We start from the raw sequence: 27,716 nt of genomic DNA on the forward strand, positions 1-27,716 counted from the left end.
ACAGTAAAACTTCAGCTTTCATGTAACTGATATTATACCTAAAAAGAAGATGCCGCAGTTGTAAATATGATGTTTTCCAAAAGGTTGACACTATTTCATGTACTGCATCGCCCCACTCACACATACCTTTTGTTGTCTCCTTCGTCTCTCCCTGCTTTTCTGCCCCTTAAAGATGCAGTAGGGAGAAATTTAGAAAGTGTATTTGTTAGAGGTATCCCATGGTAAAAACCTAACTAAGTGAATCCTAAAGTTCCCTGCTAAATCAACTGCACCATGCATGCGGACTAACCCTTAACATGGACTTGGTAGAGAGCAGGTGTACAGAAGGCTTTAAATGTTTTTATCTCTGAAAACAGGGACTGTTTCTGGCCTTAAATGTTGCCGTAAGAGCAGTAAGAGTGAAGTTGTGGGGCAGGCCACTGAACAGTAAATGTTTTTTCTAAATCTGAGTTCAACCCTTGGACATATAAGTGTGATTTTTTTCCCAATTCCTGTCTGATATGAGCGGGATGCTCAGATTTTACTGAAGCAGAAAAATGCTGTGCACATGTTTTATGCCGTCTTGGAAAATGAACCATTTGCATATTCATCGTCTGAAGGAAGCACATTTGATTTTGTATTCGATTTTTTTTACGAGACAAGTTATTACTTTTGTACATTTGAAGGGAATATTTAGACTGTTAATTCCCTCTGGCGACATGTCTTTTCCCACCCATTACTGGCAATCTCAGTACATACAAAAAAACAAAAAACCATGAGCACACAAAGTGAAATTCAAATCCAGTTTAATTAGTCAAGAAAACAACAGCTTGCGAGCAGAATGAGAACAAAACTAGAGTGGGCTCGAAGTCCCATTCGAGGCTTCAGAGAGGAGAGGCGGGGAGATGGAGCTGGTACTCCTCAGTTGCTGAACAGAGCCAAACAATCTTTGCTAAAGTTTCCGTTTGTTTCGGGGCTTCCTTCGAGCCAGCTGGGTGGGGTTCACCACAAAAGACACTTCAGTGACTGCCAGAGCGATCTGACAATCAGAGGGAACTTTGTATTTTTCTTTGATGGATGACTTGGTTGGTGCTATGTGTGGCCTGGCTGACTTCTTTCCATCCATCTAGTGTTTCACATTTGGTGAAGTAGACTATGAATTATTTGCAAACACTAGTTCACTCTTTTTCTGTTCACCGTCCACATTAGGTCCTCTGGAAAATATCTTCTGATAGTTTCACTACCCCGTTTTCACTCCCCAGTCGATCTCAAGTCCATCTGATCAGAACTGTCAGCTTTAAGGGAAATAGTCACGCAGCTCTGGAATAAAGAGTTCAAAGTTGGGCTGCTGGAAATGTGTTCAATCAATGTTTTTTTTCTTTTTTTTTCTTTTTTTCCATACAGTTCAGTCTGAAACAAGAAGCTGATGAGGTGTGCGCTGCTGTGAGTTTCGTAGTCCAGCTGGCTCACAGTGGTCCTTTCTCTGATCTGCAGAGAGAGATGGAAAACATCAAATATGTCAGAGTGAGGTCTGGGGGCTTCACAAGAAACAATATCATCAGCTTCATGTATCCAGTAACTGCAGTGTAATAGCAAAACAATGGTTTTGTATTATGAACAATACACTGTGGGCTACAAGGGTACTTTCAACAGGTAAAAACATGCTAAATACATAATTTATTTCATGCTCAGCTCTCATAATGAACACGAATATGAAAGTTTAACAAAGCTGTTGCTGCCGATGATAGTTTTGGCCTCATAAGCGTTTAATTTTCTCTTTTATTTATTACAGTCTCGTCCTACCTGTTTGATTTGCCAGTATTAGTTTTCTTGTCTTCTGTCTTTCCACTTCCTGTTTTATTTCGGTAATTGCTTTTCTTGTGGCTTCACTTCATCTTTCTTTTCCAGCCTTTGCGTCTGTTTTCCCTGCCCTTGTTATCTTTCACCTGTCTTTGACTGTTCAGCCTGCCCTTTTCCTGTTTTGTTTCCCTGCTGCTTTTTAGACTTCTAAGATCTCGAAGAAATGATTCATCAGTTAAAATCTTGCACCTCTTTACTTGAACCCATTCACACCAAACTATTCAAATCCGTATGTCATTGTTTTACAAATCCTTTAGTAAATATTATCAGCAGCTCTCTGCAGACCTGCACTTTCCATATTTCTCACAAATGTGCTGTAATCACACTGCCACTCAAGAAAAATGACTTGGTAATTGGTAATTCATAATTACAGACCTATTTCTAATCTTTCTTTCCTCATCAGAATATTTGAAAACACACTTTGCAAACAACTAAATGGAGAATTCAACTTGAAGTGTTTGTGATAAGTACCAATCAGGATTTAGATCCACAGAAATGGTCACGCTAAAGTCATCAGTGAGCTGAAGCTCAACAGTGATTCACAGAGTTTCAGTCCCGACATAGAATTTCCTTTTAAATCCTACTATTAGTTCACACAGGTCTCAATGGTCTGTCCCCCTGGTACAGCTCTCACTTGTTCACTGTTTACAACCCAGTCAGACCTCTCAGGTCATCAGGTGGAGAACTTTTAAATGTTCCTAGAATCACATCAAAGTATTCTGAAGATGCTTCCAGTTGTTCTGTTCTTTGGAACAGGCTGCCTGCTGACCTGAGATTAATTGCCTCTATGCATTCAAATTAAAAAATAGACTCATTTTATTTTGCCATTTTCTCTCCCCTAAGGCTTTTTAAACCTACACAGGTTTTTATGCTTTTATCTTTAATTCAATTTAATTTAATTCAATTCAATTCAATTCATATCACAATAGTCAATTTTATATTATACAGTAAAGACCCCACAATAATACAGAGAAAACCTCAACAACCAGATGTCCCTCCTATGAATAAGCACTTGGTGACAGTGGGAAGGAAAAACTCCCTTTTAACAGGAAGACACCTCCTAGAAAATTGGATAAGCGGTCACACGAAGTAGGCTATTAACTCATTAAATTAGCCAAGGGTTCCCCTTGGACGCTCCCATGAAAGAGTTTATGTTATAATTATGGATAAGTGCACTGGCAACAAAGTAGCTAATTTTACAAATTGTGAGAAAAATATGAAGAGGTTGTATTGATAATGCTGACTGTCTCATACTACTGTCAACAACATGAGTGGTTCGAGAGGAAAAGCAGTGTACAGCAGTCTAGCTTTAAAAGTGCTGTTTGGATGTGCGTTTGCACTTTAAGCATTTTGGTCACCGAGACTAGAAAAGAAAAACTATTATTAATGATCAGTCTATTTGAAACCAAGAAAGAAAAGTGGAAAGATGGTGAAGTTAACAGAGTTGTTAACATCACAACTCTATCATTAAAACATTAAAACACAGGAGAATCTGATGGATTATAAATGAGTATTTTAGGTGTTTTAGGATCATCTATCCATGAAAAAAATAAATAAATTTGTTTGTTGCCAACTTGAAAAGATAAGAATTTATATTTCTTACTGATCAACAGGGAAACACGAAGACATTAGAGGCTAATGAAAACCTTCTATCTGTGCTCAGAGGTCAGAGGGATCCTCCAGGAATAGTGATGCTATGATTGTTTTGTAGGCAGGGATTTCATAGCTGCTGATCTGTAATCTAGAACGCGACCTCAGTCCCAGTACCCACCCAGTACCCTATTAAGAAGTGAACTTTTTAGCGCAGATAACCGAGGGTTACCCAGATAAGATGAAATCCTGCTTTGTATTAAAGGCCTCTGATGGTCAGAGATCAGTGCACTGTTTTTTCCATAGCCATAAACAAAAACATGCTGCGGTTTCTACGATGAATGCAATCCTTTATTTGCTCACAGAAGCCACAGAAGTTTGTGTTTTTACATAAAATTTGTATTTCAAATAATGTTCTGAGCAACGTGTGCTGTTCAGTAACTATAACAACAACTGCACTGCATTGAAAGCAACTCACAGAAATGTAACCTAAACACTTTAACACTTGTTTTAAAAAACTCAGGAGCATAATTAATATTTAATTCTCCCAATTGGAGTGTAGATGAATTTACCTGCTCTCTATACTTTATTTACTTCTGCTTTACTTTCACCAAAGGTTGTTTTCTCACTATAAAGCACAATTTTATTTCCAAGTTTGTGTTCAGTGGAACACAAACATGTTTTTATCTTTATTATTTTTCACAATAAAATGTTCTTTGTAGTGTTTTTTTTTATTATTATTTTTATACTTTTTTTTTAATCTACATGTTAACCAGCTGCTTGAAGGTGGAAAAACACACATGTGCAGTCGTCCAGTGGTCACATTCATGAAAACTCAAAAAGGAAAAAGAAAAAAAAAACATCCTACATCAACAAAGCTACTTGGATCTCGAGAGAACATTTATAAAGAGTTACAACCTTACGAAGCCAAAAAGCTTTCACTGTATCCATTTTATCAAAATTACAGGGTTGGGGCCACATATCTAAAGTAGACTCCCATTTTAGAGAGCTCCAAGCAAAACATGCAGCATATGACAAACATCTGTCTGCATTTGTAATAAAGTTACCTCATTTTTAACCTGAGTTAACAATATACTTGCCTAAAACCTTGAATACTCTGGTGTTTATGTCCCTGAATACATAAAGATGTTTCTTTTTTGAAAACAAATGATATCTGCAAGATTTTTCAACATTAACTGGAAGATCAGAAATCATTTACAAATAACTCTCAGCTTCCAGTGTCCAATCGTGCAGGGCGATGATGTGTATTTTACTGCTGTAGTAGTACAATTAGTATCATAATGATATGTTGGGCTGCTGGTGGCTTTTGGGAATGTTTCTGACCTCGAAAACTTCATATTTGTGGATTGCCTGCTTTCAGCTTTCCTCAAACCCTTTGCACTCATAGCCCAACACCGCTCACACGCCCATCTAGGGGCTTACAAAAGGCAGAGCCCAGGATGTAGTTCCACAGGATTTATGTGACTACAGTTAACAACTTTATAAAGAGTTCTACAGATAAGAACAGAATTATTATGATTATTCTCTGGCAGCACGGTGTTTAGAACTGTTGCCTCACAGCAAGAAGGTCTTGACTTGACCCCACCATCTGGCCGGAGTCTTTCTGTGTGGAGTTCCCCGTGTTTGTATGGGTTCTTTCCGGGTACTCGGGCTTCCTCCCACAGTCCAAAGACATGTTAGGTTAATTGGTGATTCTAAATTGCCCATAGGTGTAGATGTGGGTGCGAAGACTGACAACCTGTACAGTGTGTACCCCGCCTCTCGTCCTATTGTAGCTGGGATAGGCTTCAGTCCCCCCACGACTAGAACCAGAACAGCAGCGATGGATCATTTTGTCATGTATGTAAAGCTTAAATTCTCTCTAATAACAAGCAAGAATACACGAGTTTAAGTGGAGTTACAGGGTTGCAGTGCAGAGAACATCTCCAACCACAATGAATATGTTGTCCCATTGTAACGCTCCCATTATTACAGCACTGGACAGTATATCTGACAGTGGGGAAGAAATGCTTCCAATGTTGGAAGCTTTATTCAGCGTTTTAATGGCTGGAATAAACATTTTTGCTTTGCTTAAGACCCTTGAGCCTTGCTTAGCACATTGCAAAGTACACACTGTACTAATTAATTCTGTGTGAATCACAAAAAGTGATCTGGAAGCACATATTTCTTTAAGCACAGCGCACTCCCTTAGTTTTACTACTGATAAATTTCATAAAAGCAAACATATTAATCTTCCTAAAGTAGCCAAGAAGATATCCTTTAGGGACCAATATCAAGCAGAGAATTATTAATCAGTTACTTCAAAGAAAAAGCCGTACTCAGAACCACACTAAAGCTTTACATGCCTATACTGATTTATACTTTGATATAGTGGATAGTCAGTCTCCAAAAAGTGGATTCTGTTCATCTGGACGTAGCGTTTTGTGGAAGAAACGTTTCGTCACTCATCCAAGTGACGTCTACAGTCTCAGCTGACTGCAGGTTTCATCTCATAAACAGTACATTTGCATAATGACTGAAACCAGCCCACTGAAGGAACAATGGGCTGGGAGGTCAGTTCCTTAATCTTAATTATGCAAATTCTCATGACCATTGATCAACAACCACTGACCAAAACCCACTGATCAAAGACCACTGATCAATGGCCATGAGTACCATTCACAGACAGTTAGGGAATGGCTGCAATCACAGCATTGTAAGATGGCGAAAGATGTACCCTTAGGCCCTCTCCTCGATTCACAGATGGTCTTTCCCTTTTCACGTAAGATTAAGGAACTGACCTCCCAGCCCATTGTTCCTTCACTGGGCTGGTTTCAGTCATTATGCAAATGTAGTGTTTATGAGATGAAACCTGCAGTCAGCTGAGACTGAAGAAGTCACTTGGATGAGTGACGAAACGTTTCTCCCACAAAACGCCACGTCCAGATGAACAGAATCAACTTTTTGGAGATTTACTTGGGCCAGAATGTTTGCAAAATAATCTTGAAAGGAAATTCTGAAATTTCACACAATTACAATTTTTCTGAGCGGAAATATACAGAAGAAATGTATTACTGCAAAGATACCGGCCTCCCTATGTCAGATGTTACACTGACATATTCACACAGTAGATAAGTATTAAGTATTACTGCAGCCAGAGATGTTGATCATAAGGATTTTTGATTGAGCCATCTATAAAGCCAAGTAACATGCATGCATAGCAAATTTAAATATTGGGGTTGAAAATCATTTTTTGAGGCAAACACACCAAAGGGTTGAAATTTAGGTTTGTTTCAAATCACATTTGACTGTTGCTTCACTACAAGATGGTAACAGCTGAAATAAAAGCTACGGCTCTCCCACCATTCATTTAGATAGGACAGGTGCTACCAAAGCTGGTTTCACAAATGAATTTCAGACCATTTTTTTAAGACCTGTTTCAGTCTGCATGCCAGGTTGAATGAGACATATAGTACAAAGCACTCTGAGTGTTCAAGTAGAGTAGAAAAGCCCTATACACCAATCAGGCATAACATTATGACCACAGACAGGTGAAGTGAATAGCACTGAGTATCTCTCCATCATGGCACCAGTTAGTGGGCGGGATATATATTAGAGAGCAAGTGAACATTTTCTCCTCAAAACTGATGTGTTAGAAGCAGGAAAAATGGGCAAGAGTAACAATCTGAGCAAGTTAGACAAGCTTCAGATTGTGATGGCTACGTGACTGGTTCAGAGCATCTCCAAAACTGCAGCTCTTGTGGGGTGTTCTCAGTCTGTAGTGGTCAGTATCTATCAAAGGTGTTCCAAGGAAGAAACAGTGGTAAACTAGCAACAGGGACACGGGAGGCCAAAGCACACTGATACATTGGAGGATTGAAGGCTGCACGTGTGGGCCGATCAAACAGACAAGCAACTGTGGCTCAAACTGCTGAAAAGGTTAATGCTGCTGGTAGAAAGGTGTCAGAATACACAGTGCATCACAGTTTGTTATGTATGGGATAGCCACAGTCATATCCAAAGAGACCCCTGTCCTCCACTGAAAGCACTAACAATGGGCACCTGAGTATAAAAACTGGATCACAAAGCAACATCACGTGGATGCTGGTGTCCATGTGCATCTGTGGGACGTGCCGGACAAACAAGTCTGCTTGCAACTTACAGGACTTAAAGGCTCTGTGCTAACATCATGGTGCCAGATACCACAGCACACCTTTACGGCCTTGACAGGTCCAGCACAATATTAGGCAGGTGGTCATAACGTTATGCCTGATCAGTGCATAAGAAGCAATCCATTTACTATTTACTATTTAAATCAGCGCAATCTAACCACACAAAGACTTAATATGGGGAGGCTTGCATGTTTAAGTGAGATTAAAGTGAGGTCCAAATTTTCACATGTCTGTTAAGTACTGGAAAAGTTCAGGTCTAAAATGCAGATGCTTAAGATGCCTGTCAAGCGGTAAAACCTTGTGCAAAGTCTGTAAAATATTCCGTCTGATTAATATGTGGCTAAGAGATTCCCACGTTTATGCCTGAATGTCACATAATGTGGAAAACACACTAAACTTTTCTCTGCAGGAATTTTAAATTCGCAACGTCTTGTTAGGGACTCTCGTGTCTGCATGTGGACATATTTGGGATGATCCTGGGCGCTCACTTGTATACCTTCCTATTATTTAAGTGCATGGTTTAGTTCAAACTGTCAGACCGTGTGTCTGGAACTGTAATTCACCGTCATCAGAATATTACCTCTTACTGAGGCTGCCTCTCGGTGCTGCCATTAAGATGGCCCCCCTCATAGTCCAGCTGGCACAGGATCATGTTGTTCTTGAGGAAAAACTTGTCTCCCACGCAAAATCTGCAGAGAGAAATCAAAATATGGAACTGGGTCTTGGTTCTTGCTACAGCCGAAGTGAATGATGAGGTCCCAGAGGAGCATTTCAGGCATATTTTCAGCATACATCTGTAGCTATGATGTTTAGAAATTTAATCTTGCATGACTGCTGCCTGATTAACTATCTGAGTGATATACAAAGTCTTTAACCCCTTGAAGTTTTTCAAGTGAAGGGGATTTCATTGCATTCTGATTACGGTGCACTGCTAATATGCTCTTAATGACCAGTGAGCTCACCAGTACATCTCCGAGATAAGTCAACTGAATTTGATCTCCCTGGCTAATTGCTACCCTAATCTTACCTCTGGCGGCAGAGCTGACAGGCAAAGCAGTCTAAATGGTAGACGTTGTCTCTGGCTCTCATCACCATCTCAAAGGCAGGGATCAGCTTACTGCAGGCTGCACAGTTCCCCGTCACCCCAAAGAGCCTGCAGAGGGAGAGAGGGCAACAAACAGGCCTGTAATCTGGACAAACACAGATACATTTCAGCCAGGAGCTGCAGAAGGAAAAAAAAACACTGAACTAGAGGACAAAAGGTAGCCTGTGTGTCCCAGAGAGCATCACAGATGATGCTCGAGCACTGTTCGCAAATAATCACTTCAATTACTGATTTATAGCGGTGAACCGCACTGCGTTTCCTGATTATTGATGGCTGTTTCCACTCCCCCTAATGCAGAGCCCACATTATATACATATAAGTGCAGCCAAGTGTGAAAAACCATTCAAATCGCGCCCCTAGTAGTAATTATGAGGAGATGATAGTATGAGCTTCTCATAATAAGATCTGGAGCTGTGTCATTAAGCTATGGCTGCAACTAACCATTAAGTTTATTATCAACCAATCTGCAGACTCGACAGTCAAAAAGCTGGAATGTGAGCGAAAGGCAAGAAAAGCTTGAATTTCTGCAGAAAACGTTTCATGTTTTTACTTGTCAAATGGCATGTATGATTAATTGTTTCAGCTTTGTTGCCAAAATTAGTCCAGACACCCCATGTGGACAGATAATGAGAAAACCACAGGGTTTGTAATGCATCACACAAACTCCAGTAAGTCAGTTAAAATCAGTTTTAGCTATATTACAACAAATAATCACCTCAAAGCTCTTTATATTGCATAGTAAAAATTGCATGAAAACCCCAACAGTCACACGACCGCCTATTAGCAGCACTTGGTGATAGTGGGAAGGAAAAACTCTTTTATTCGGAAGACACCTCCAGCATCCGGGTTGGACAGATATCTGCTGTGATCAGTGATCAGTATTAGCAATACACTGAATACCTCTTAGCCTATGATATGTTCTTTCTCCATTTCCTCTATTTATTTACAATAGTTTAGCATTAAAGGTTCATTTTTAAAATCTGGTTAGCTCATCAACAGCTGATTATACTATAAAATGTCTCCAACAACGTCTGATATGTTCTGACATTACAGTTTTTCTCTTAAATGTTTTTCATTTGGTAAATGTCCCATAAATTCAGAACCTAAACTATGTCCCTAACCCTACATAGGTCGGCAACAATCTGAGGCATGTTAAGAGGTTAGAGGTATAGCACTACAGTTAGCGAGCCTGGAAAAAAGTCCGTACACTCCATTGTTTTAACAGTGTTGCTCTGCCAACACTGCGTGAAGGTAGGGTTACAACTTTCCATCTATTCTCTTCAAACATCTGTTATTTCTGCACTAATCTTTTTTCTTCACATATGTGAGCGTTCAGAATATCAAATGTGAGTTTTCATAAACAGGATATGAGCTCTATCACTAATGCATTACTGCTGATAGAGAGCAGCAAAATAGAGATTAACTGATACGAAAATGTCACGATTTATATGAAATGTCAGTTGCTTTAAGAAGAAAGTCAATTTATTACTCTCTTCTGAAACCCCAAATTTATCTGGCAACTTTTGAACCTTGTCCTCAGACCACCTGAGAACAAACTGTGTTGCTATAAATGCTTTGTGCTGGCCAGCTGCAGATGGCCTCACCGCTTATTCACCTCTAACAGAATGACCAAATAACTCCCCAAGAGCCCGGCACACACGAAGACAAGTGGCTGCCGCTGATTTCCATATTCCATTAGAGGCCAAATAGAAAAAGGGGGCTTTGGAGGAACCCTTATGGAAAAAGGTCATCCATGTAATAAGGGAGAAAAGCACTGAGCAGCCCTGGATTACAAATGGAAAACGTCATCAAATGAGTGACCAACGTGAGAACAAAAGTGAGACCTAATTAACAGAATGTTCTGATCTAACGAGCTCGAGTCAGGCACCTGGTGGGTTTTTTTCCTGCTCCTTAACGAGGCTACGAAGCTCAATGCTAATTCTCTACAAATGGTCCAATTAAAAGAAATCACATGGTTTTAATCCCACTCTTCAAAGGCCTTTGGTCTGCACCCTTGCAATGATGAGGAAAACAGGAGGCAATCTAGCCAATTTAACTGTCAAAAGGGGTTTTGGTCTCTTAAGTGCAGTGCAGCTAATGAGCGACTTAGCTCCAACCAAATCCAGCTGGATTGTACATGAGACTAACACATGAGTTCAGCAATGTGGCTGCGATATCAGGAGTTCTCTTGCTGACCTGACACCAGATATCATTATTTCTAGGCAAGAAAAATCAGAGGCATATAACTCTGAGTGGAGCCCGTTGATGCAGACAAGGTTTGTTTAGAAAGGGTTGATGGTTTTAAAAAGGCTAAGGTAGAAATCTATTTAAACCCCAAGTACATTGAAACATACTTACCTGTATAGTCATCCTTGACCAAATCACAGTCACAAAAGGTGCAGAATAACTTCAGATATTGTACAGATGGCCGTGCACCGTAATCATGAGGTGGCCAAACCCTAAAGGAGATCCTTCTTTATAGTCAGTTTTACTCTAATTGGGGCAAGAACTTGGTAAATTAATAACATGGGAACATAAAGGGAACTTAAGGCAAGCGTATCAAACCATGAACTCACTAGGACAATTTTTATTGAGGAAAAAATTAAGCAGTGTCATGTCTTGATGCATGCTTAGTCATCCATGTAAGTTAATCCCAAAAAGTTGATTCTGTTCATCTGGATGTAGTGCTTTCAGTCCAGATGAACACCTGCTTTGGCTTCATTTTTCAGACCTGCAGTCTGTGGTGCTGCTCCTTGATGAAACTATCCACTTTGTATGAGTTTATAAAATCATTAGTTATTATTATTCTTTGATTCTCTTTTTCTCTTCTCTTTTTTCCTCTCTCCCTCCCCTCACCCCTGCCCAGTCACAGCAGATGGCCGACCCTCCCTGAGCTGGTTCTGCCAGAGGTTTCTTCCTGTTAAAAGGGAGTTTTCCTTTCCCAGTGTCGCCAAGTGCTTACTCATAGGGAGTTGTCTGATTGTTGAGGTTTTCTCTCTATCATTGAAGGGTCTTTAACTTATAACAAAAATTGAGTTGTTTGTGATTTGGCACTATCTAAATAAAAGTGTATTGAAATTGAAAAGCATCAACTGTTCATTCTACTGAAGTACCAACACAAACTTGATAAAACTTCATATCCACAGCATAATCACAGCTAATATCACCCTTTAAAGACTGATGTCTCCAGCTACATGTCTTCTTAGGACGAAATTAACCATTATCAAAGTCCATGTTAAGAACTATAAGAGACAACGGAAACATTCACAAAGTGCAAGCTTCACTGTTCTGCCTTTTCTTTCTTATGCTGCATACAAGATGCTTATGTCTGTGCAAGTTTACTGCAGACAGCTGATGTTCTTATTTGTGCTCTTGAACCCATAAACCTCAAAACTAGTCCATGTTTGGATAATGTAACCGTTAACCAGTCACCCTGCAGGATAAACCCTTTCACAGGGAAAAACAAACAAGTATTTTTCCACAAGACTGTAACGCAGAGTCAAAATATGGTGACTCAAAACATTCCCTCTCAAGCACACCACATCCAAACACTGTCAAATGATGCTTGGACAGATTTAATTTATTTACTGACGTGTTGGCGATTGTGGACACTTGATTGCCTGTGAGGGCCACTTGCTTCACTTTGATATCGTAGTACCATTCTCTAAGAAAAACGCTCACATTTCACATATGGGAGCCGTACCTCAGGTAGTCTCTGCGGCAAAGGATGAGGTTGGCCCGGGTGTAGAGTGTGGAGCCCAGCCGGCCCAAGCGGCAGTCACAGCAGGCACACTTCAGACAGTCCTCATGCCAGTATCTGTCTAACGCCTGAAGCATGAAGCGGTCCCGTATCTTCCCATTACAGCCGGCGCAGCCCCTCGGCTTTTCTCTGGACTGGAGGGACACAAGAGACACACCTGGCAGGAAAAAGGCCAAGAAACAGACAGACACAGAGACAGACACAGAGACAGACACAGAGACAGACAGAGGAGATTCAGTGTTAGTTTTCTGTCAGGAATGAGACACAAAGAGTGAATGTCAATAAGGGCTTTTTCCGCAATCTATTTTTTTAATTGTTGCACATTAACAATATAATAGAGTATAATAGAGCAAGCATATATATATATATATATATATATATATATATATATATATATATATATATATATATGCTTCATTAGGGAAGTCTGTGGGACATTTATCTCTATTTCTAGTTTTATGACATTGTAGGAGATGTGTTGTTTCCGTTTATAGATATAAGTAACCTGAAGCATGTTATTGGTTTAAAGCCTTTATGATTCTGTCAACATCATCAAAATCGACCTGATGTGGTAAAATAGTTGCTTGGGGTTGCATTGTGTTGCACAGGTGTGCCCATTAAAGTGGAAGTACTGAGTACCAGTTTAAGCAAGGGAACGTGTACTCACTCTCCTCCTTGTCCAGCACCATCCTTTAGGTAAACGGCAATAATCCAAGAGTGGGAGAAATACCAGCCTTTACTCTCCTGCGTGGAAGAGCGGTAACAAACACAGAGGCCTGGACGCGCTGTTTGAACCTAGAGTCGCTCAAACTTCAGCTCCGCTCTTCATAGTCCCCGAAGAGAGAGCCGAGAGAAACAGCCGCGGAGTCGCTCTCTTTTCCCTCGCGCGTAAAAATAGCCCGTGGATGGATGAAAACAGCTTCTCGGAGTATCACCTTGCCCTGCAGTAGAGATGTCCCCAAATCAACAGTGGCTTAGCATTATCTTGGCTGATGTCAGTGCGTAAGTATTTCTCTATCTGCACAGGCTGCGGCTGTTCCCCTCAAATGAGCCCTTCTGCACACAACGAGCCTCCCCCCTCCTCTCTCTCTCTCTCTCGCTCTCTCTCTCTCCCCTCTCTCGCTCTCTCTCTCTCACTGCAAAAAACTCCCAGAGTCAAATGTTTTTTTAACGCTGCGTGCTAATTATATAAAGTCATTATGTTCAGATCTGATAGTAACCGCCCCCTCCCTCTCCAAATCAATTATTCAATACACAGTCACACACCAGGACAGCCCGGGCCTGAGGTGTTTTAAAATGAGCTTATTCAACTCCAAGGACACCAATTATCTCCAGGGCGCCCTGTAGTCAAAGCTGTGGCTTTTCAGCACGACAGATGCAGAGCCTTTTTTGTGCGCGAACGTGCACAGGCGCGCCCTGTTCAACGTGTTCATCCTTTATTAATGTACTTAGGGTATTTTTTAAAGGTAATAGATTAGCTCGGGCTAAGACTATACTGTATTACAGATACCATGAAAGGTATCTGTAATACAGTTTTCAAAACGAAATAGCCACACAGGTGATTAAATCTCCAGATGCCATAATCAGGAAATACTTAAAAAGATACCCTAATGCGTTGACTCCGGGTTTCGAAATGAATACATCATTTTAGATGGCCTTGAACAGGGAAATATGGAATAAAACATGATTAAACTGCTAAAAGCCCAAAATCATTTCTTCTGGAGATTTTTAGTAATGCTTTAGAGATTGTAGGTTAGTGGGGGCGATGCCAATATAGATCACATAAAAAAGCTTGTCTATACCTTCAGTCTTCCATGAATATGACAGGAAATTGAAACCTATAAAAGAGCAATAAAGTAGCTGAAAGCTTCATAATAGAGCAATTACATACAGCAAGACCTTGTGGGAAAATTAAGAAGTTAATAGAACACAAAAAGCATAGACCATGCCAGAAAAGTAATGATCATACTTTGGGTCCCCGTGAGACGATGATCAGCATGTATGACATAAAAACTTTAAAACAAAGGTGTGTCTACTAAAGAGTTTAGGGCTTGAGTAGGCTCACCTAAAGCTACATGCCGATTTTTTAAGGAAATCTAAGCTCTATAAAGTAGCTAAAACTGACAATGAAATTGGTAGTGCAGCCCAATGTGGAAATATTAAGCAAAAACCATAAAAATATACATCAGCTAAAGGTCACAATGACCTAATTGGCAAACCTATTACCACAGGTTGTTAATAGGTGATAAGCAGTGGTTCTCAAACTGGTGGGGAATAGAGCCGCTGCATGCAGACAAATGTTCTGTGGCGCATACATATGACACACATGGTAACATTAATGAAATAAAGTGCTCAGATCCTATCCAGGCTATCATACTAATGTATCAATGCATTTGTCAGAAGACTGGCTGCTATAACCTTCTGACTCCTCGAGTATAATAGTGATATCGTAAGCAAGGAGTCATTAAAAATGAAGAGAATATGTTGGGGCCAGATGCTGTTAATTAAATGCACTTGATTAACTTAGCTGATGTTTTGGCAGTTTGCTGGACTGTAGTATTCAGGTGTGTGAACACAATGAGAAGGAAGAAAGACATCAGCAATTGCTTAACCGACAGTGTTGCTGCCAGTCTGCAAAGGGTTATAAAACCATTTGCAAATAATCTCAAGTCCGTCGTTCTATAGTGAGAAAGATTATTCGGAACTGGAAAACACTTGATATAGGTGTCAATTTTCCCAGGATTGGACATCCCATCAATTTCACGCCAAGATCAGACCATGCAATGTTAAGTGAAACTGCAAAAACCCAAGAGCCACATCTCACTGTACAGACCTCAGTTAGCATGTTAAATGTTAAAATGACACTACAATTAGAAAAAGACTGAATAAACATGGCTTGTTTTGGAAGGGTTGTCAGGGGGAAAGCCTTGTCTAGCTTATGTTTGCAAAGTTCTCTGAGCAGTCAACAAGACTTCTTGTAAGAGGAGACCAAAATGAAGATATTAATTGATGCACAGCATGAAAACCAACCACAGGATATCAACACAAACACCTCATAATGACTGTTAAGTACAGTGGTGGAGAGAAGATGATGTGGGCTTTTTCATAGCCACGGGACCTTGGCACTCAGTCACTGAGTTGGCCATGAACTCCTCTGTATACCAAAGCATTGTGAAGTCAAATGTGAGGCCATCTGTCTGACAGCTAAAGATAGGCCAAAATTGGGGCATGCAAAAGGACAGTGATTCCAAGCACAGCAGCAACTCTACAACAGAATAGTGGGAAAAGAAAAACAATCAAGGTGTTGCAATGGCCTAGTCAAAGTCCAGACCTCAACCTAATTGAAAGCTGTTGGGGACCTTAAGAGAGCTGTGCACAAACAAATGCTCACAAACCTGAATGAACTGAAGAAATGTTGTAAAGAAGATTGGGCAAAAATTCTTCCACAACGATGTGAAAGACTGAAAAGGTCATACAGAAAATTATTACTTCAAGTTGCAGCTGCTAAAGGTGTCTCTGCAAGCCACTGAATCATGGGGTTGACTCAGTTTTTCACAGGACAGCATAGAGTCCTGTGAAAACAGTTTTTAAATGATTTTACAACATGAGAAAGAATCTTAAAACGAAGGCGTTTGATAAAGAACTGACTGATTTATGTGTGATGCTATAGTATTGAAAGAGATGTCATATTGTGAATCGGTTATAGGACAATAAACTCAATGTAGTCATGAATCATACTGCAGGCATTTGAAGAAAACACATTTTTAAAGCCATTTAAGAACATCACTAAGAACAACAAATTCTTTTTGGATAGTCCTACAACTTCCTCTGGCATAATGCACAGTCTTGATTAATACTATAAGATGATGTGATACTTTAATTATGCTGTAGAGCATTTATATGTCTTTGCAACCTCAGTAATAGACTGATAATATTACCTCCTTATAAGAACATGTTATATAAGTTATTTAAGGTAAATAATTTAATCTTTAAGACATTTAGACAGGGTATTTATAGGAATTCTTGCTATGGAACCATCTAAAATAGCTTTATCATAAGCCTGCCGCATTCAATTTTCTCCTTTTATAAATGCAAAAGATGAATTGTGAATAGCCTTGAAAGCCAATTTTTAAGTCCCAGACCTGCTGTAAGTCACTATATTGAAATTTTATGAATAGAAATACAGTAGGGCATGGGAAGGTCATTATTTAAAGTTAATATTGAACATTTGGACACAGTCCCTGTAGACAGATTATTGGAAAAATGTAGTGATTTTCAAAGGGGTTATCAAGGCTGGTACACATCCAAATCCACAAACAACACTGCAGCCTGCTTCCAAATAGATCATCCGGCCCTAAATCCTCCTCATTAGAAGCTGTGGCATCAACAACTGTTCTAACATGGCCCCTGGATCAGGTCACACTAATTAACCAGCACCATCGACCGACTATTCCTCATTATCCACCCTCTCATCTGATCGCATATAGGCCATCAAGACAGCTAACGATCAGCAGACTAATTAATCAGCTGATGTGGTGCAAGTGAAGCTCCAGGTTCCCTCTTCATTTGCGAGACACATGGGAGCTAATTAGTTCAATTATTAATGCATCTAATTAAATAGTTTCTCTGGGTAATCACGGTTACAGTCTCGCCCTCCATCAGTTCCTGTAATAAATGGTTCTGCGATGTGTTAGACCTCTTTTGTCCTTTATTTTGACATACACTAACTCCAGTGCAATGCCTGGCCCTTACTAAACATTACAGGCTATTCACAGGCCCGGACCCCATTAAGCTAATTGCACTAAAAGCAGTCTGTGGCTGACATTAAAGGTGAGCTGTGGTTAGGGCTCTAATTAGCAGTCTGTGAAAATAGGAAGTCTTTTGGCCATCTGCTACAGCTTGCCATCCTGCCTTCAGTGTGAAAAGGGCAGATACAAATTTAGGTAATGCTTTTTTTAGGAGGGCTGTTTTCATATATAATGCCATGAGGGGCCACTACAGGGAGCACAGTTTTTAAAAGTAAAAGCCGAATTTAGAGAAGGGAATACCAGGAAGCTGCTGCATTTTGTGGGATGCTGTATATAGTTCAGCATGTGAAACCACAGGCTGTGTTTTCGTTTCAGATTTAAAGGAGGAAAAACAAGGGTTATTTAGGCTTGGGGCTAATTTTCAAACATCTACTGTGCTGTGAAGGTATTTTTTTTATGTGTAACTTTGTCGGATGTTTAAACAAAATCTAAAAGAACCAACCTGTGTACACAAATCATAGACGTTTATATAGAAGCAAAAGCTTTTCCAGTCGCTAAATGAAAAGCTACCCTTTGGTCCAAAATGAACTATAGCAGCAGCTATTTGATAGATCTCCATGATCTTTTGTATACATTTATGATGAATCATGGTGCGTCTATTTGGTTATTCCGATAACTTCTCATGAAATCATCTAGGAAAAATTTCTACATTATATTTATTTTGCAGCAGGGTGGCTTAGTGGTCAGCATTTAGCCTCACAGCAAAAGGCTCCCGGGCTACACCTGCAAAGCTAGTACCATTTCCACCAGCAAAATTTGCATGCTAATAAAATGCTAAACTAAAAATGTGACAGTGTTAAATGGCATCATGTAAATTTGGTTGTAGCGCAGATGTTAAGCAGCTAGAATCAGCATTTAAAGAGTAATAGTAACGTAACAAAAAGCTGTGGAAGTGTTGTTCAAAATAAACTTGCATGACAAATAGAATAATTAAAATCAAATATTTATTTAATGCTAGCAGAACTAATTAACAATACACATACCACATTTTTTTTGTTTTGCTTTTCTTTCTTTACAGAGCTTGTAAAGAGAGCTTTGCACTCACATCCACATGCTGTAGCTGTGTGCTGTCACCAGGGGGCGGTGTCAGAAATCTTGAAAAAAGCAGTCTTTGGTCAGCTTTTACGTTTGTGCTGTTGGTGGTCCTTTAGCTTAGCTCCAACAACAGAAAATAGTCATATTCAAGCCTTCTGCCTAGACCCAGTGCTTTCACCATTGGGCTAACTGCTCTGCAGTTGGTGGGTTTTTTTCTTTGTTTTGTTTTTAACAACTCTATGCTAGCAGGGTGGCCTGGCAGTGCAGTGGTTAGCACTCTTTAACGCCTTCTTTCATTACACCAAGAAGGTCCTGGGTTTGAGTCAAGCAGCTGGTGAGGCCTTTCATGTTCTCCCCGTTGCCTGTGAATGTGAGCGTGAATGATTATCTTTCTCTGTGTTCCAGATAGGCTCCAGCCTTCCCATGATACTGAATGCATGCATGCTGTTTAGGTTACCCAAAATCCTTCACTCCTGGTAGCATACACAATTGTGGTACCTTGAATTCCACTTAAGTATGTGAAAATGGCAAGATGAATTTCTTGAAAACTGGACGATAACACTAACATTTTTATATTTCTTACACAAAGCAAAGTGCTTTACCAGACAGGCTTGGCTGATTGTAACAGAGCTGCACCTGGACTCCCAAGAGGTTAGATTTCTGAGAGTAAGCTTGTTTGTTCTGATTCCTTGGCTGAGCTGGATGGGGAAATCTGCCAAAGAAATTCAGATTTTAGGACATAAAGTGCTTTTAAACAAAGCAAGTAAATCTCACAAACTCATCCAGAAAGTTCTGTGACTGCTGCATTCAGGTCATCTCAGGATCAAATGCAGAAATCACAAATATATATGTGTTTATTGTCATATTGTGAATAAAGGACCGACCAATTCAGAGATGTGTAATCAGGTTTAATTTGTGTTGATTAAGAGAAAACCTATTTTTGGAGACCAAATAAATATTTTTAATATCACACTGTTACAAAATTAAATAAATGTCACCATACTATATGCTGATAACAGGTTTTTGCTGTGCCTGAGCAGAATCCGAGTAACACTGCTCCATCCTAGGAAATTTAAGATGTCATCTTGTACCTGACAATTTGGGTCTTTTTAACAGCAAACATTTAAGGCTGCTTGGTATAGAGATTGGTCTAGTAGTGAGAGAAGCATCAAAAGTTTTAAGGTTTTAGATTTCAACAGAACAGTGAAATTCTCTCTGTGAGTTGGGGGAGATGCACTGCCTCAAATGAGGGAGTTCAAGTATTTCTTATTTATGAGTCATAGGAAAACAGAGCATTAGTTGGACTGGTGCAACGTCAGCAGTGTCAGACTGCTGTGGTGAAGAGAATGGAGCAGAAAGACAAAGCTTTTGATTTGCCAGTCCATCAACGTTCCAACCCTCACCTGTGCTCATGACACATGGGAAATGACTGAAAGAGTGTGGTAGTTCAGGCATCCGATTGGCAACCTTTGAGGTTTTCTTGGTCTGTCCCATTGCACACTTACTAGAGTGACTGTGTATCTCTTGTTCCCTAGGAACACTTCAGTATCTCTCAAAAGAAACTGCAAAGTGTTGCTGGAAAGAACAACATATAGAATACCCTGCTTAGCCTGCTGCCACTGCAACACAACTTTAGATAACCAAAAGATAATAGATGGATGGATAAATGGATGGATGTTTAGTGAGGTCCCATTGTAATGCTTTTTTGATCTGAGCTCAAGCAGAGTACTTTATCCATCACTACCTTCCTGGTGAGAAACTTAGGAACTTCACATCCTCATACATACTTCTCAACCACAAGGTAGGGAAAAAAGATACCCTTCGTGATTGTTCTCTTTGACTCTGTTGAGACTGTAACACGATGAGCATTATGCAGTATTTAATAACACTTAAAAGTGGCCACTGAAACGATACATTTACTGAGGTCAGACAGCACAGATCCTTGTGGTCTTTTCCCCATAGACTTCTGTGAAACCAAACTTCTTTGTAAAACCAGGGGATTTGCTCTCCATTAGAGGGAATGCAGGTTAAAGGCAACTCACCATTGACTTGGGCAGTGCATATCAAAGTCAGCAAAAAGACAATGCATATAAAATCATGTGTTTGGATCCATGTGTGGAAATGGAAAAGAATATGGTGTTTATTTAATAGTTTATTTTTAATAGTGATATTGTTGAGAAAGGACTATCTATAGTACACAGAGCATAAAAGATTTGCCTCAAAGCAAAAAGTGAATATCAACTTTAAAAAGTGTTTTTTAGATTCTTGTCTCAACAATTCAAGAGCAATGAGGGCATTTGACTCACTTTCTCTACATATTTTTCAGCAGATGGTGTTTCATCCTGCCCAGGGGTAAACAACATTTTTGACACTTTACTGTGCATATTAATCACAAGAAATTAAAAGTAGAACTGACATTCTGTTTTTTAGAAAAGCCGTTAAAGTTAGGATGATATGTTTAGAGGACACTCTCACCTCATTAAAAAGGTCAGGTAGTTTTCCGAATATTTATTTTAAAAGTACTACAGTACTCTTTTTTTTTTTTTTTTTACATCTGCTATAACATCAAAAACAGATGCAGAGAATCAGGGGAACCACAAAATGAGAGCACCATCAGTCCATATTTTCAAGTATCATAACCCAAAAGAAATGCCACAGTGATATTACAGTGCTGTGAAAAAGTATTTGCCTCCTCTCTGCTTTCACATTTTTTGCATATTTGTCACATTTACATGTTTCAGACCATCAAACAAATTTTAATATTAGACAAAGATAACCCGAGTAAATGCAAAATGAAGTTTTTAAATGATGATTTCATTTCTTAATGGAAAAAGCAATCAAAGCACTGATCAGTCACAGACTCTGCAGACTCAAGTTTTGCTTTGAAGAAGCAGCTGGAACATTTCAAGTACTTGCTCATGGTGCTATACAGTCATTTCCACCCGATGAATCCAAGGTCCACTACTGACGATGTGTCCCAAATCTTAATATGATCATCTAGATCAGATCTCTAATCCCCCCAAAAAGTGGCAGATTAGCTTGGGTAAAAGACCGAAAGTTGAGGCACACAACGATGTGTGCTGCTGGTAAAGTTTCTGCTCTGCCTTTCCTCATAACAGCCATCCCTCAAGATTCTCGGCATTTAAAGCAATGCATTATCAGGGACTACAACATCTAGTCCTTTTACTGAACCATGAGTGGTATAAAGAAGGAATGGTGAGAAGAGTGCGTCATCAAGCTCAGAAAAATGCTGGACTGATGAAACTTCACCAGAGAGGTTAAAAGAAATGGGAAACTTGCTATATTTGATGGAACCACGAATTCTGCACTACCAGAAAATCCTGAAAGGGAATGTCCGTCCATCAGGGCCCTGTGTCTCAAGCACACTTGGGTTATGCAGCGGGACAATAATCCGAAACACACCAACAAGTCCACCTCTGAATGACTCAAAAAAACAAAAATAAATTGGAAGTTTCTGAGTGGCCAAGTCAAAGTCCAGATTGAAATCCAATTGAAACACTTGATCTTAAACAGGCCGATTATGCTCAAAGTCTTCCAGTATGGTTCAATTAAAGCACTTCTGCAAAGAAGAGTGGGCCAGATTTTCTCCACAGCAACGTGAAAGACTGGCAGGAATTGGCCTGGGTGTGGCTAGTGAAATTAAACTCAGCTCCTAGCAAAGTCATTTAAAAACTCTACCTATTTTTGTTTAATATTAGAATTTGTTTGATGATATGAGACATGTAAGTGTGACAAATATGCAAAGAAGAAGAAAAAGAAGGAATCAGGAAGGGGACAAATTCTTTTTCACCACACTGTCCATTTCAAATAACTTCAAAGCCAGCACTGAATAGCTCTTTTTCCATGGCTTATATGTTGGAAAGAATCTTTCCCACTTTCAGAAGTGTTTGGGCAGCGTTCCTCTGCTACAGATGCAGCCTGTCACACTTGAAGGGTATCTCTTTGATCTGCGAGTCTAAAACTTGGCAAGAAAACTTCAACAACAGTTGTACAAGCACAAACCTTTCCAGTTTTGCTTTGGAAAAGCTGTAACACAATGTATTTGCGTATGTCTCTTTACATATGTCTGTTCTCTATTTGAGTAAACCAGGAATCTAAAGCTGCCCTGTCCAGCTGCAAAATGCTTTAATATATTTAAATATAGTAAAAAAAAAAAAAGAAAAGAAAAAAGTAGCCTAAACACATATAATCTAGTTACATTGCCTTAAAGGCAGAGTAGAATATCTATATTTTGGAAGGATGACAAGATTAAAAGATCTTGGTATAGTATCTTGGTATCAAATCCACTGTTCCAGTATTAATACCATCCATTTATTACAGTAAATATGAGGAATTTTTAAAAAGAGTAGACTCAAGCCCAAACTCTTGGGTCTACTCAGGAGTCTGGGTCTCAGTAGAGCCTTCTGAAATGGAAATGTGCAAATAATTAACTGTACTTTCCAGCAGTGCCAGCACAACAACAAATCTTGGTCCAAAGCATGAGTGAGATACAATCATTAACATTAGCTACATCTGTGTTTGTCAAATCAAATGTCCAATGCGAGAAAAGCTTGTTATCATTGGCACTAAAGTCACTTAGTCTAGCAACACTAGCTCAGCTGCATCTGTATATCTGCGTATCACGTGTTGTGCAATTTGAGGCTGTAATACAAAAGATGTCATCTCATTCAGCTGCAGGCTTGTCTCCTGAAGTCTGAATTAAAATAATAAAACACACACAAAAAAATCCCCTCTCGCCCCTGCAGGCGGTCTATCCTTCAAGCTCAGGTCCTCTACCAGAGGCCTGGGAGCCTGAGGGTCCTGCGCAGTATCTTAGCTGTCCCAAGGACTGCCAAGATCAAGGACCAAGATCTTGGATGTTGTTCCTGGGATCTTCTGGAGCCACTCGCTTAGCTTGGGAGTTACTGCCCTAGTGCTCCTAGCATCTTGCACTCTGCTTTTGTGTGCTGGATTGTCTCAGGGACATCTTTACACAGCCTGCACCTGGGGTCTTGCCTGGTGTGGTAGACCCCAGGATCTATGGATCTTGTGCTCAGAGCTTGTTCCTGTGCTGCCGTGATCAGTGCTTCTGTGCTGTCTTTCAGTCCGGCTTTGTCCAGCCACTGGTAGGATTTCTGGATGTCAGCCACCTCCTCTATCTGCCGGTGGTACATACCATGCAAGGGCCTATTCTTCCATGATGGTTCCTCCTCTTTCTTGGGGTTTTGCTGCCTGAGTTATTCACTGAGCATGCGGTCGGTTAGAGCCATCTTCCTGATGTATTCATGGATGTTTGTTGTCTCATCCTGGACTGTGGTGCTGAGATTCACCAGTCCCCAGCCTCCTTCCTTCCGCTTAGCGTACAGCCTCAGGGTGCTGGACTTCAGGTGAAACCCTCCATGCATGGTCAGGCGCTTTCTAGTCTTGATGTCAGTGGCTTCTATCTCTTCCTTTGGCCAGCTTATTATCCCAGCAGGGTACCTGATCATGGGCAGGGAGTAGGTGTTGATAGCCCGGATCTTATTCTTACCGTTCAGCTGACTCGCCTGACCCTCTGCAGGTACTTGGTGGTTGCAGCTTTCCTAATGTCCTCTTCGTGGTTCTCATTTGTCTGTGGGATCCCCAGGTACTTGTAGCTGTCCACTATGTCTGCATTGTTGCCTTCTGATGGTTCGATCCCCTCAGTTCTGACTACCTTCCCTCTCTTTGTTACCATCTGACTACACTTCTCCAGTCCGAACGACATTCCGATGTCATTGCTGTATAGCCTGGTGGTGTGGAGCAAGTCAATGTCGCGTTCACTCTTGGCATACAGTTTGATGTCATCCATGTACAGGAGGTGGCTGACAACTGCTCCATTCTGTAGTCAGTATCCGTAGCCAGTCTTGTTAATGATCTCACTGAGGGGGTTCAGGCCTATGCAGAACAGCATTGGGGACAGAGCATCTCCTTGGTAGATCCTGCACTTGATGGTGACTTGAGCTATTGGCATGAATTTGGCCTCTAGTGTTGTCCGCCACATTCCCATTGAGTTCCTGATGAAGGCTCTTAGGGTCCTGTTGATCTTGTACAGATCTAGGTATTCTAGGATCCAGGTGTGGGGCATCGAGTCATAGGCCTTCTTGTAATCAATCCAGGCAGTGCACTATACTATATACATATATATGTATTGTATTTGCATATACACCTACGCAGACTTACTCATACATAGCATACATAAAATTGCATGTTTTTCTGTCTATAAAGATCTTTGTTTAAGGCAACACAACCAGTGATTTTTTTAATTATTATTCACTGTAGTGTAATTTTACATTGAAGCTCTGATCGAGCTGACACAAAGAGTCAGAGGCTATTTGATACTGAAGTAATATCAAATATCTCATTAGATTTAGCTTATTGCATCATTAGCACAGGCAGATATGAACATCTTGCATAGCAGTATTTAGTGCACAGACAGCAGGACATCATTTTAGTGTAGGAGGAGACAGCAGGATACCTTAATAAACCATTAACAACTCAGATGATGTGAAAAGGATTTCATTATTCTGTCCTTGATGCATAAAAATGTCACATTCATTCATATTATCTATCCATACATTAAAGATATGAAAATAGGAGACTCATTTCAACAAAGCTAACCTTAAATTTTTGTATCTCTATTCTCTCAGATAGCAGATGTCTCGTTTTAGAAACAAGCTTTTCACATACATTCATCAAGCAATCACTGTGTGCACTCATTCAGCCTGACACACAGTGCACAGTACATGGAAAGAAAAAGAAGAAAAATATTGTCCTTGAGTCCTGCTCAATCAACTTAAATTCTTGTTTTCATAAACATCTTAAGAGAAAACATGTCTGAATAAAGATAACTAGCTTTACTCCTAAAAAAATATCAGCCTACCACATCAATATGCATTTTAATTGTTTTTTAAAGAACAGTCTGACAAAACATTTTCACTTCTATTTATTTCTGTAGCCAATTATTCCAGCCAGATAGTTTGGTGGTGAGAGGTGAGTGAAGTACCACCTGTTTCTGTTCTAATGTGGATCTGTTTCCTTGGAGGTTCAAATCTTTGGAAGACAGCCAATCCCCTGTCACTCTGACTAAGCTGTCGGTTTTTAGATTGGAGTGGGGATGTGCTCACCAGCTGTGAGATTAAGGGGAACTGATCGATGGCCTTTCTGATTGGCTCTTGGGGTGTCCCAGCAGCATCCAATCCCCTTGGTTCGGATGGTTGTCCACGGCCGAGCCAAAAGCAATTCTTCCTCCGCACAGGGGCCAAATAAGATCACTGACCTGAAGCTTCGAGGCCACGCTTGGAGGTTCTGTCTCCATTTGTCTGCGCTCCTCATTTCTCTGGAAAAAAAGAGAAAAAAATGAGACAGTCAGAAGAGGAGAGGGGAGAGAGATGAAAAGATTGAATAAAATTAGAATTTGTATGAAAGGCATGTTGCACCTTCGCACATTTACACTTTATTTTTGCTCAATCTGCATTTTTCTGACACCTTTGTTGTTATTAAGCTCTAATGTCCACTGTGTTCTGCACTGCTCTCTCCAGAAATTACCTGTCAGTCAAACTCAGGTGGGAGGCACTGTGATGTGTTTTTCCTCAGATTTGCTTCGAGTCTCTGTAGGTGGGGCTGTTTTCGTTTTCTCTTCTGTTCCGCCACATCGAGAGCTGTTTCTGCCTACCACTGCTTTTTTTTATTCAAAACAAACAGCTTTAGCTGCTGCTCAAAATGTAAAATTCATGACTTCCTGTGCGTCAAATGATTTCTTTTTCTTTCTTTTTTTTAGGAAGGGGGTGGGGGGGAGCAGTCTTTCTTGGGCGTAAAAGAATGCCTGTGGGTATCTAAGAGTATAAACGTGTCCGGGAAATATCCTCACAATGGAGCGAAATGATATTTGATGAGGAAAAATGTTCACTGATCCCAAACAGCTGTATCAAAAAGACTCGTGCAGAGACATGGCTTTCATTTGCCTCCTGTGTTGCAATGACGGACACTGTGAGGAGGCTGCACTGCTTTCTGTTTGCTCTTCACCAAATATCCTCTGCTTGGATGTGGTGAGGCAAAAGGTTACCGAGCAATCAGAGGAAACTATTTGTTCAGAAACTTCAAACTTCAACTCTGAAACGCTAACAGATGTAATCTTCATCTATCTGTGCTTTAGCCCTGATTTTACTTGGCTGAGCTGATGATGGGTATTTAAAATATAGCTCTAATAAGTAGTGTGAGTTTTCTTGGCCTGGCACGGATTGTAAAGTAAATAAATACCTTTTTATTTTTATTATTTATTTTTATTTAGATTATTTCTTGAAATAAGTAAGATTCATTTATGGGAAAATTCCAGATGGGTGGCTTCAAAGCCACGTGTTACACAGGGGCGTTATTACCCAAATTCTCCAGCATTATTCACCTCTCCATCGCTGACACGGATCTACAGGTCAGTGTATTTATCACTCTCTTTGTCATCATTTTCCATCCTTTTGTGAACATTTTGCATCACTCTTTTGTCCCATTGCATCCCTTGGTATAGGTTTTTTTTTCTATATCTCTATTTATTTATTTTTTCAGCTTGTCTTGTGTCTCCAGATCCCTTGTTTTGCATCACTCAGCAGATGTTTTGGTTCTCTTTGTGGTCTTTGCATATAATGCTGACTCACATCTCAGCATTTCATTTGAAAGTTGCGACCATCACAAAGGCCTGTTCTTTGTCTCCTCTGGAAGAAATAATTTTTCTATTCTGAGATAACTGGATACTGACCTGCTCTCTGAAATCTGGAGAGATAAGGATTAAAAGACAAAGTAATGGTCAAACTAATTATCCTGTCTAGTTTCAGGATAACAATGTGGTGTTATCTGAAGAAAGGCTCATTTTAGACAAAGTTCTGTACAGCAACGTTCAGCTTGTTTTAGTTCTTTTTACGAAGGGCCAAAATGAGAAGAAGGAATGTCAGAAGAACAAAAATGATCCAAACCTCTGAGGTGCATTTAGAAGAAAACAGCTGAAAAAAAGCAGAGAGTTTGAAATGTTCCTTTCCTCTGGGTTTGTAATCATTCGGCTGACTTCATAACAAGAGATGTTAACAGTGTCCTCTTTGAGAGGCTCTGTCAAGGAAATCAAAGGCAAATTCCTTACATAACATTAATTGGCAAATGAAGCAGTTTCTAATTTATATTTTTCAAGTATTACAGATACCACTGTATCTCATCTCTACCTCTTATTTAGTGGTACACACTTGTACCTGGGTACCATTCATGTATTATCTGGGTAATTGCATCACAAATCAAAGTAGCAAAAACATCTGGAGTTAGATTGTATTTGTTTTCGTACATCTTTGAATAGCTCAGGGTCATAGCATACACATTCTTACTCATATGTGGTACTTAAAGACACGAGCAAT

General features: G+C 40.0%; 1 protein-coding gene and 1 long non-coding RNA gene across 2 annotated transcripts; one reads left to right on the forward strand and one right to left on the reverse strand.

The window, feature by feature from the left end:
• Positions 1 to 768: 768 nt before the first annotated feature.
• On the reverse strand, positions 769 to 13,565 carry LOC120730210 (rhombotin-1-like). The gene is made up of 5 exons (XM_040026439.1): positions 13,134 to 13,565; positions 12,410 to 12,623; positions 8,629 to 8,754; positions 8,182 to 8,290; positions 769 to 1,467 (listed from the first exon to the last, which is right to left on the reverse strand). Exons 1-4 carry the CDS (start codon positions 13,153 to 13,155, stop codon positions 8,185 to 8,187), a joined length of 468 nt encoding a protein of 155 aa, XP_039882373.1. The 5' UTR covers positions 13,156 to 13,565; the 3' UTR covers positions 769 to 1,467; positions 8,182 to 8,184.
• On the forward strand, positions 3,243 to 21,464 carry LOC120730211. Its single transcript, XR_005695071.1, has 3 exons — positions 3,243 to 3,257; positions 10,180 to 10,182; positions 21,337 to 21,464. It is a non-coding gene; the product is annotated as an uncharacterized LOC120730211 (long non-coding RNA).
• Positions 21,465 to 27,716: the final 6,252 nt, after the last annotated feature.

Source organism: Simochromis diagramma, unplaced genomic scaffold (assembly GCF_900408965.1).
Source record: "Simochromis diagramma unplaced genomic scaffold, fSimDia1.1 OVJJ01000293.1, whole genome shotgun sequence".
In the NCBI taxonomy this organism is placed as follows: Eukaryota; Metazoa; Chordata; class Actinopteri; order Cichliformes; family Cichlidae; genus Simochromis; species Simochromis diagramma.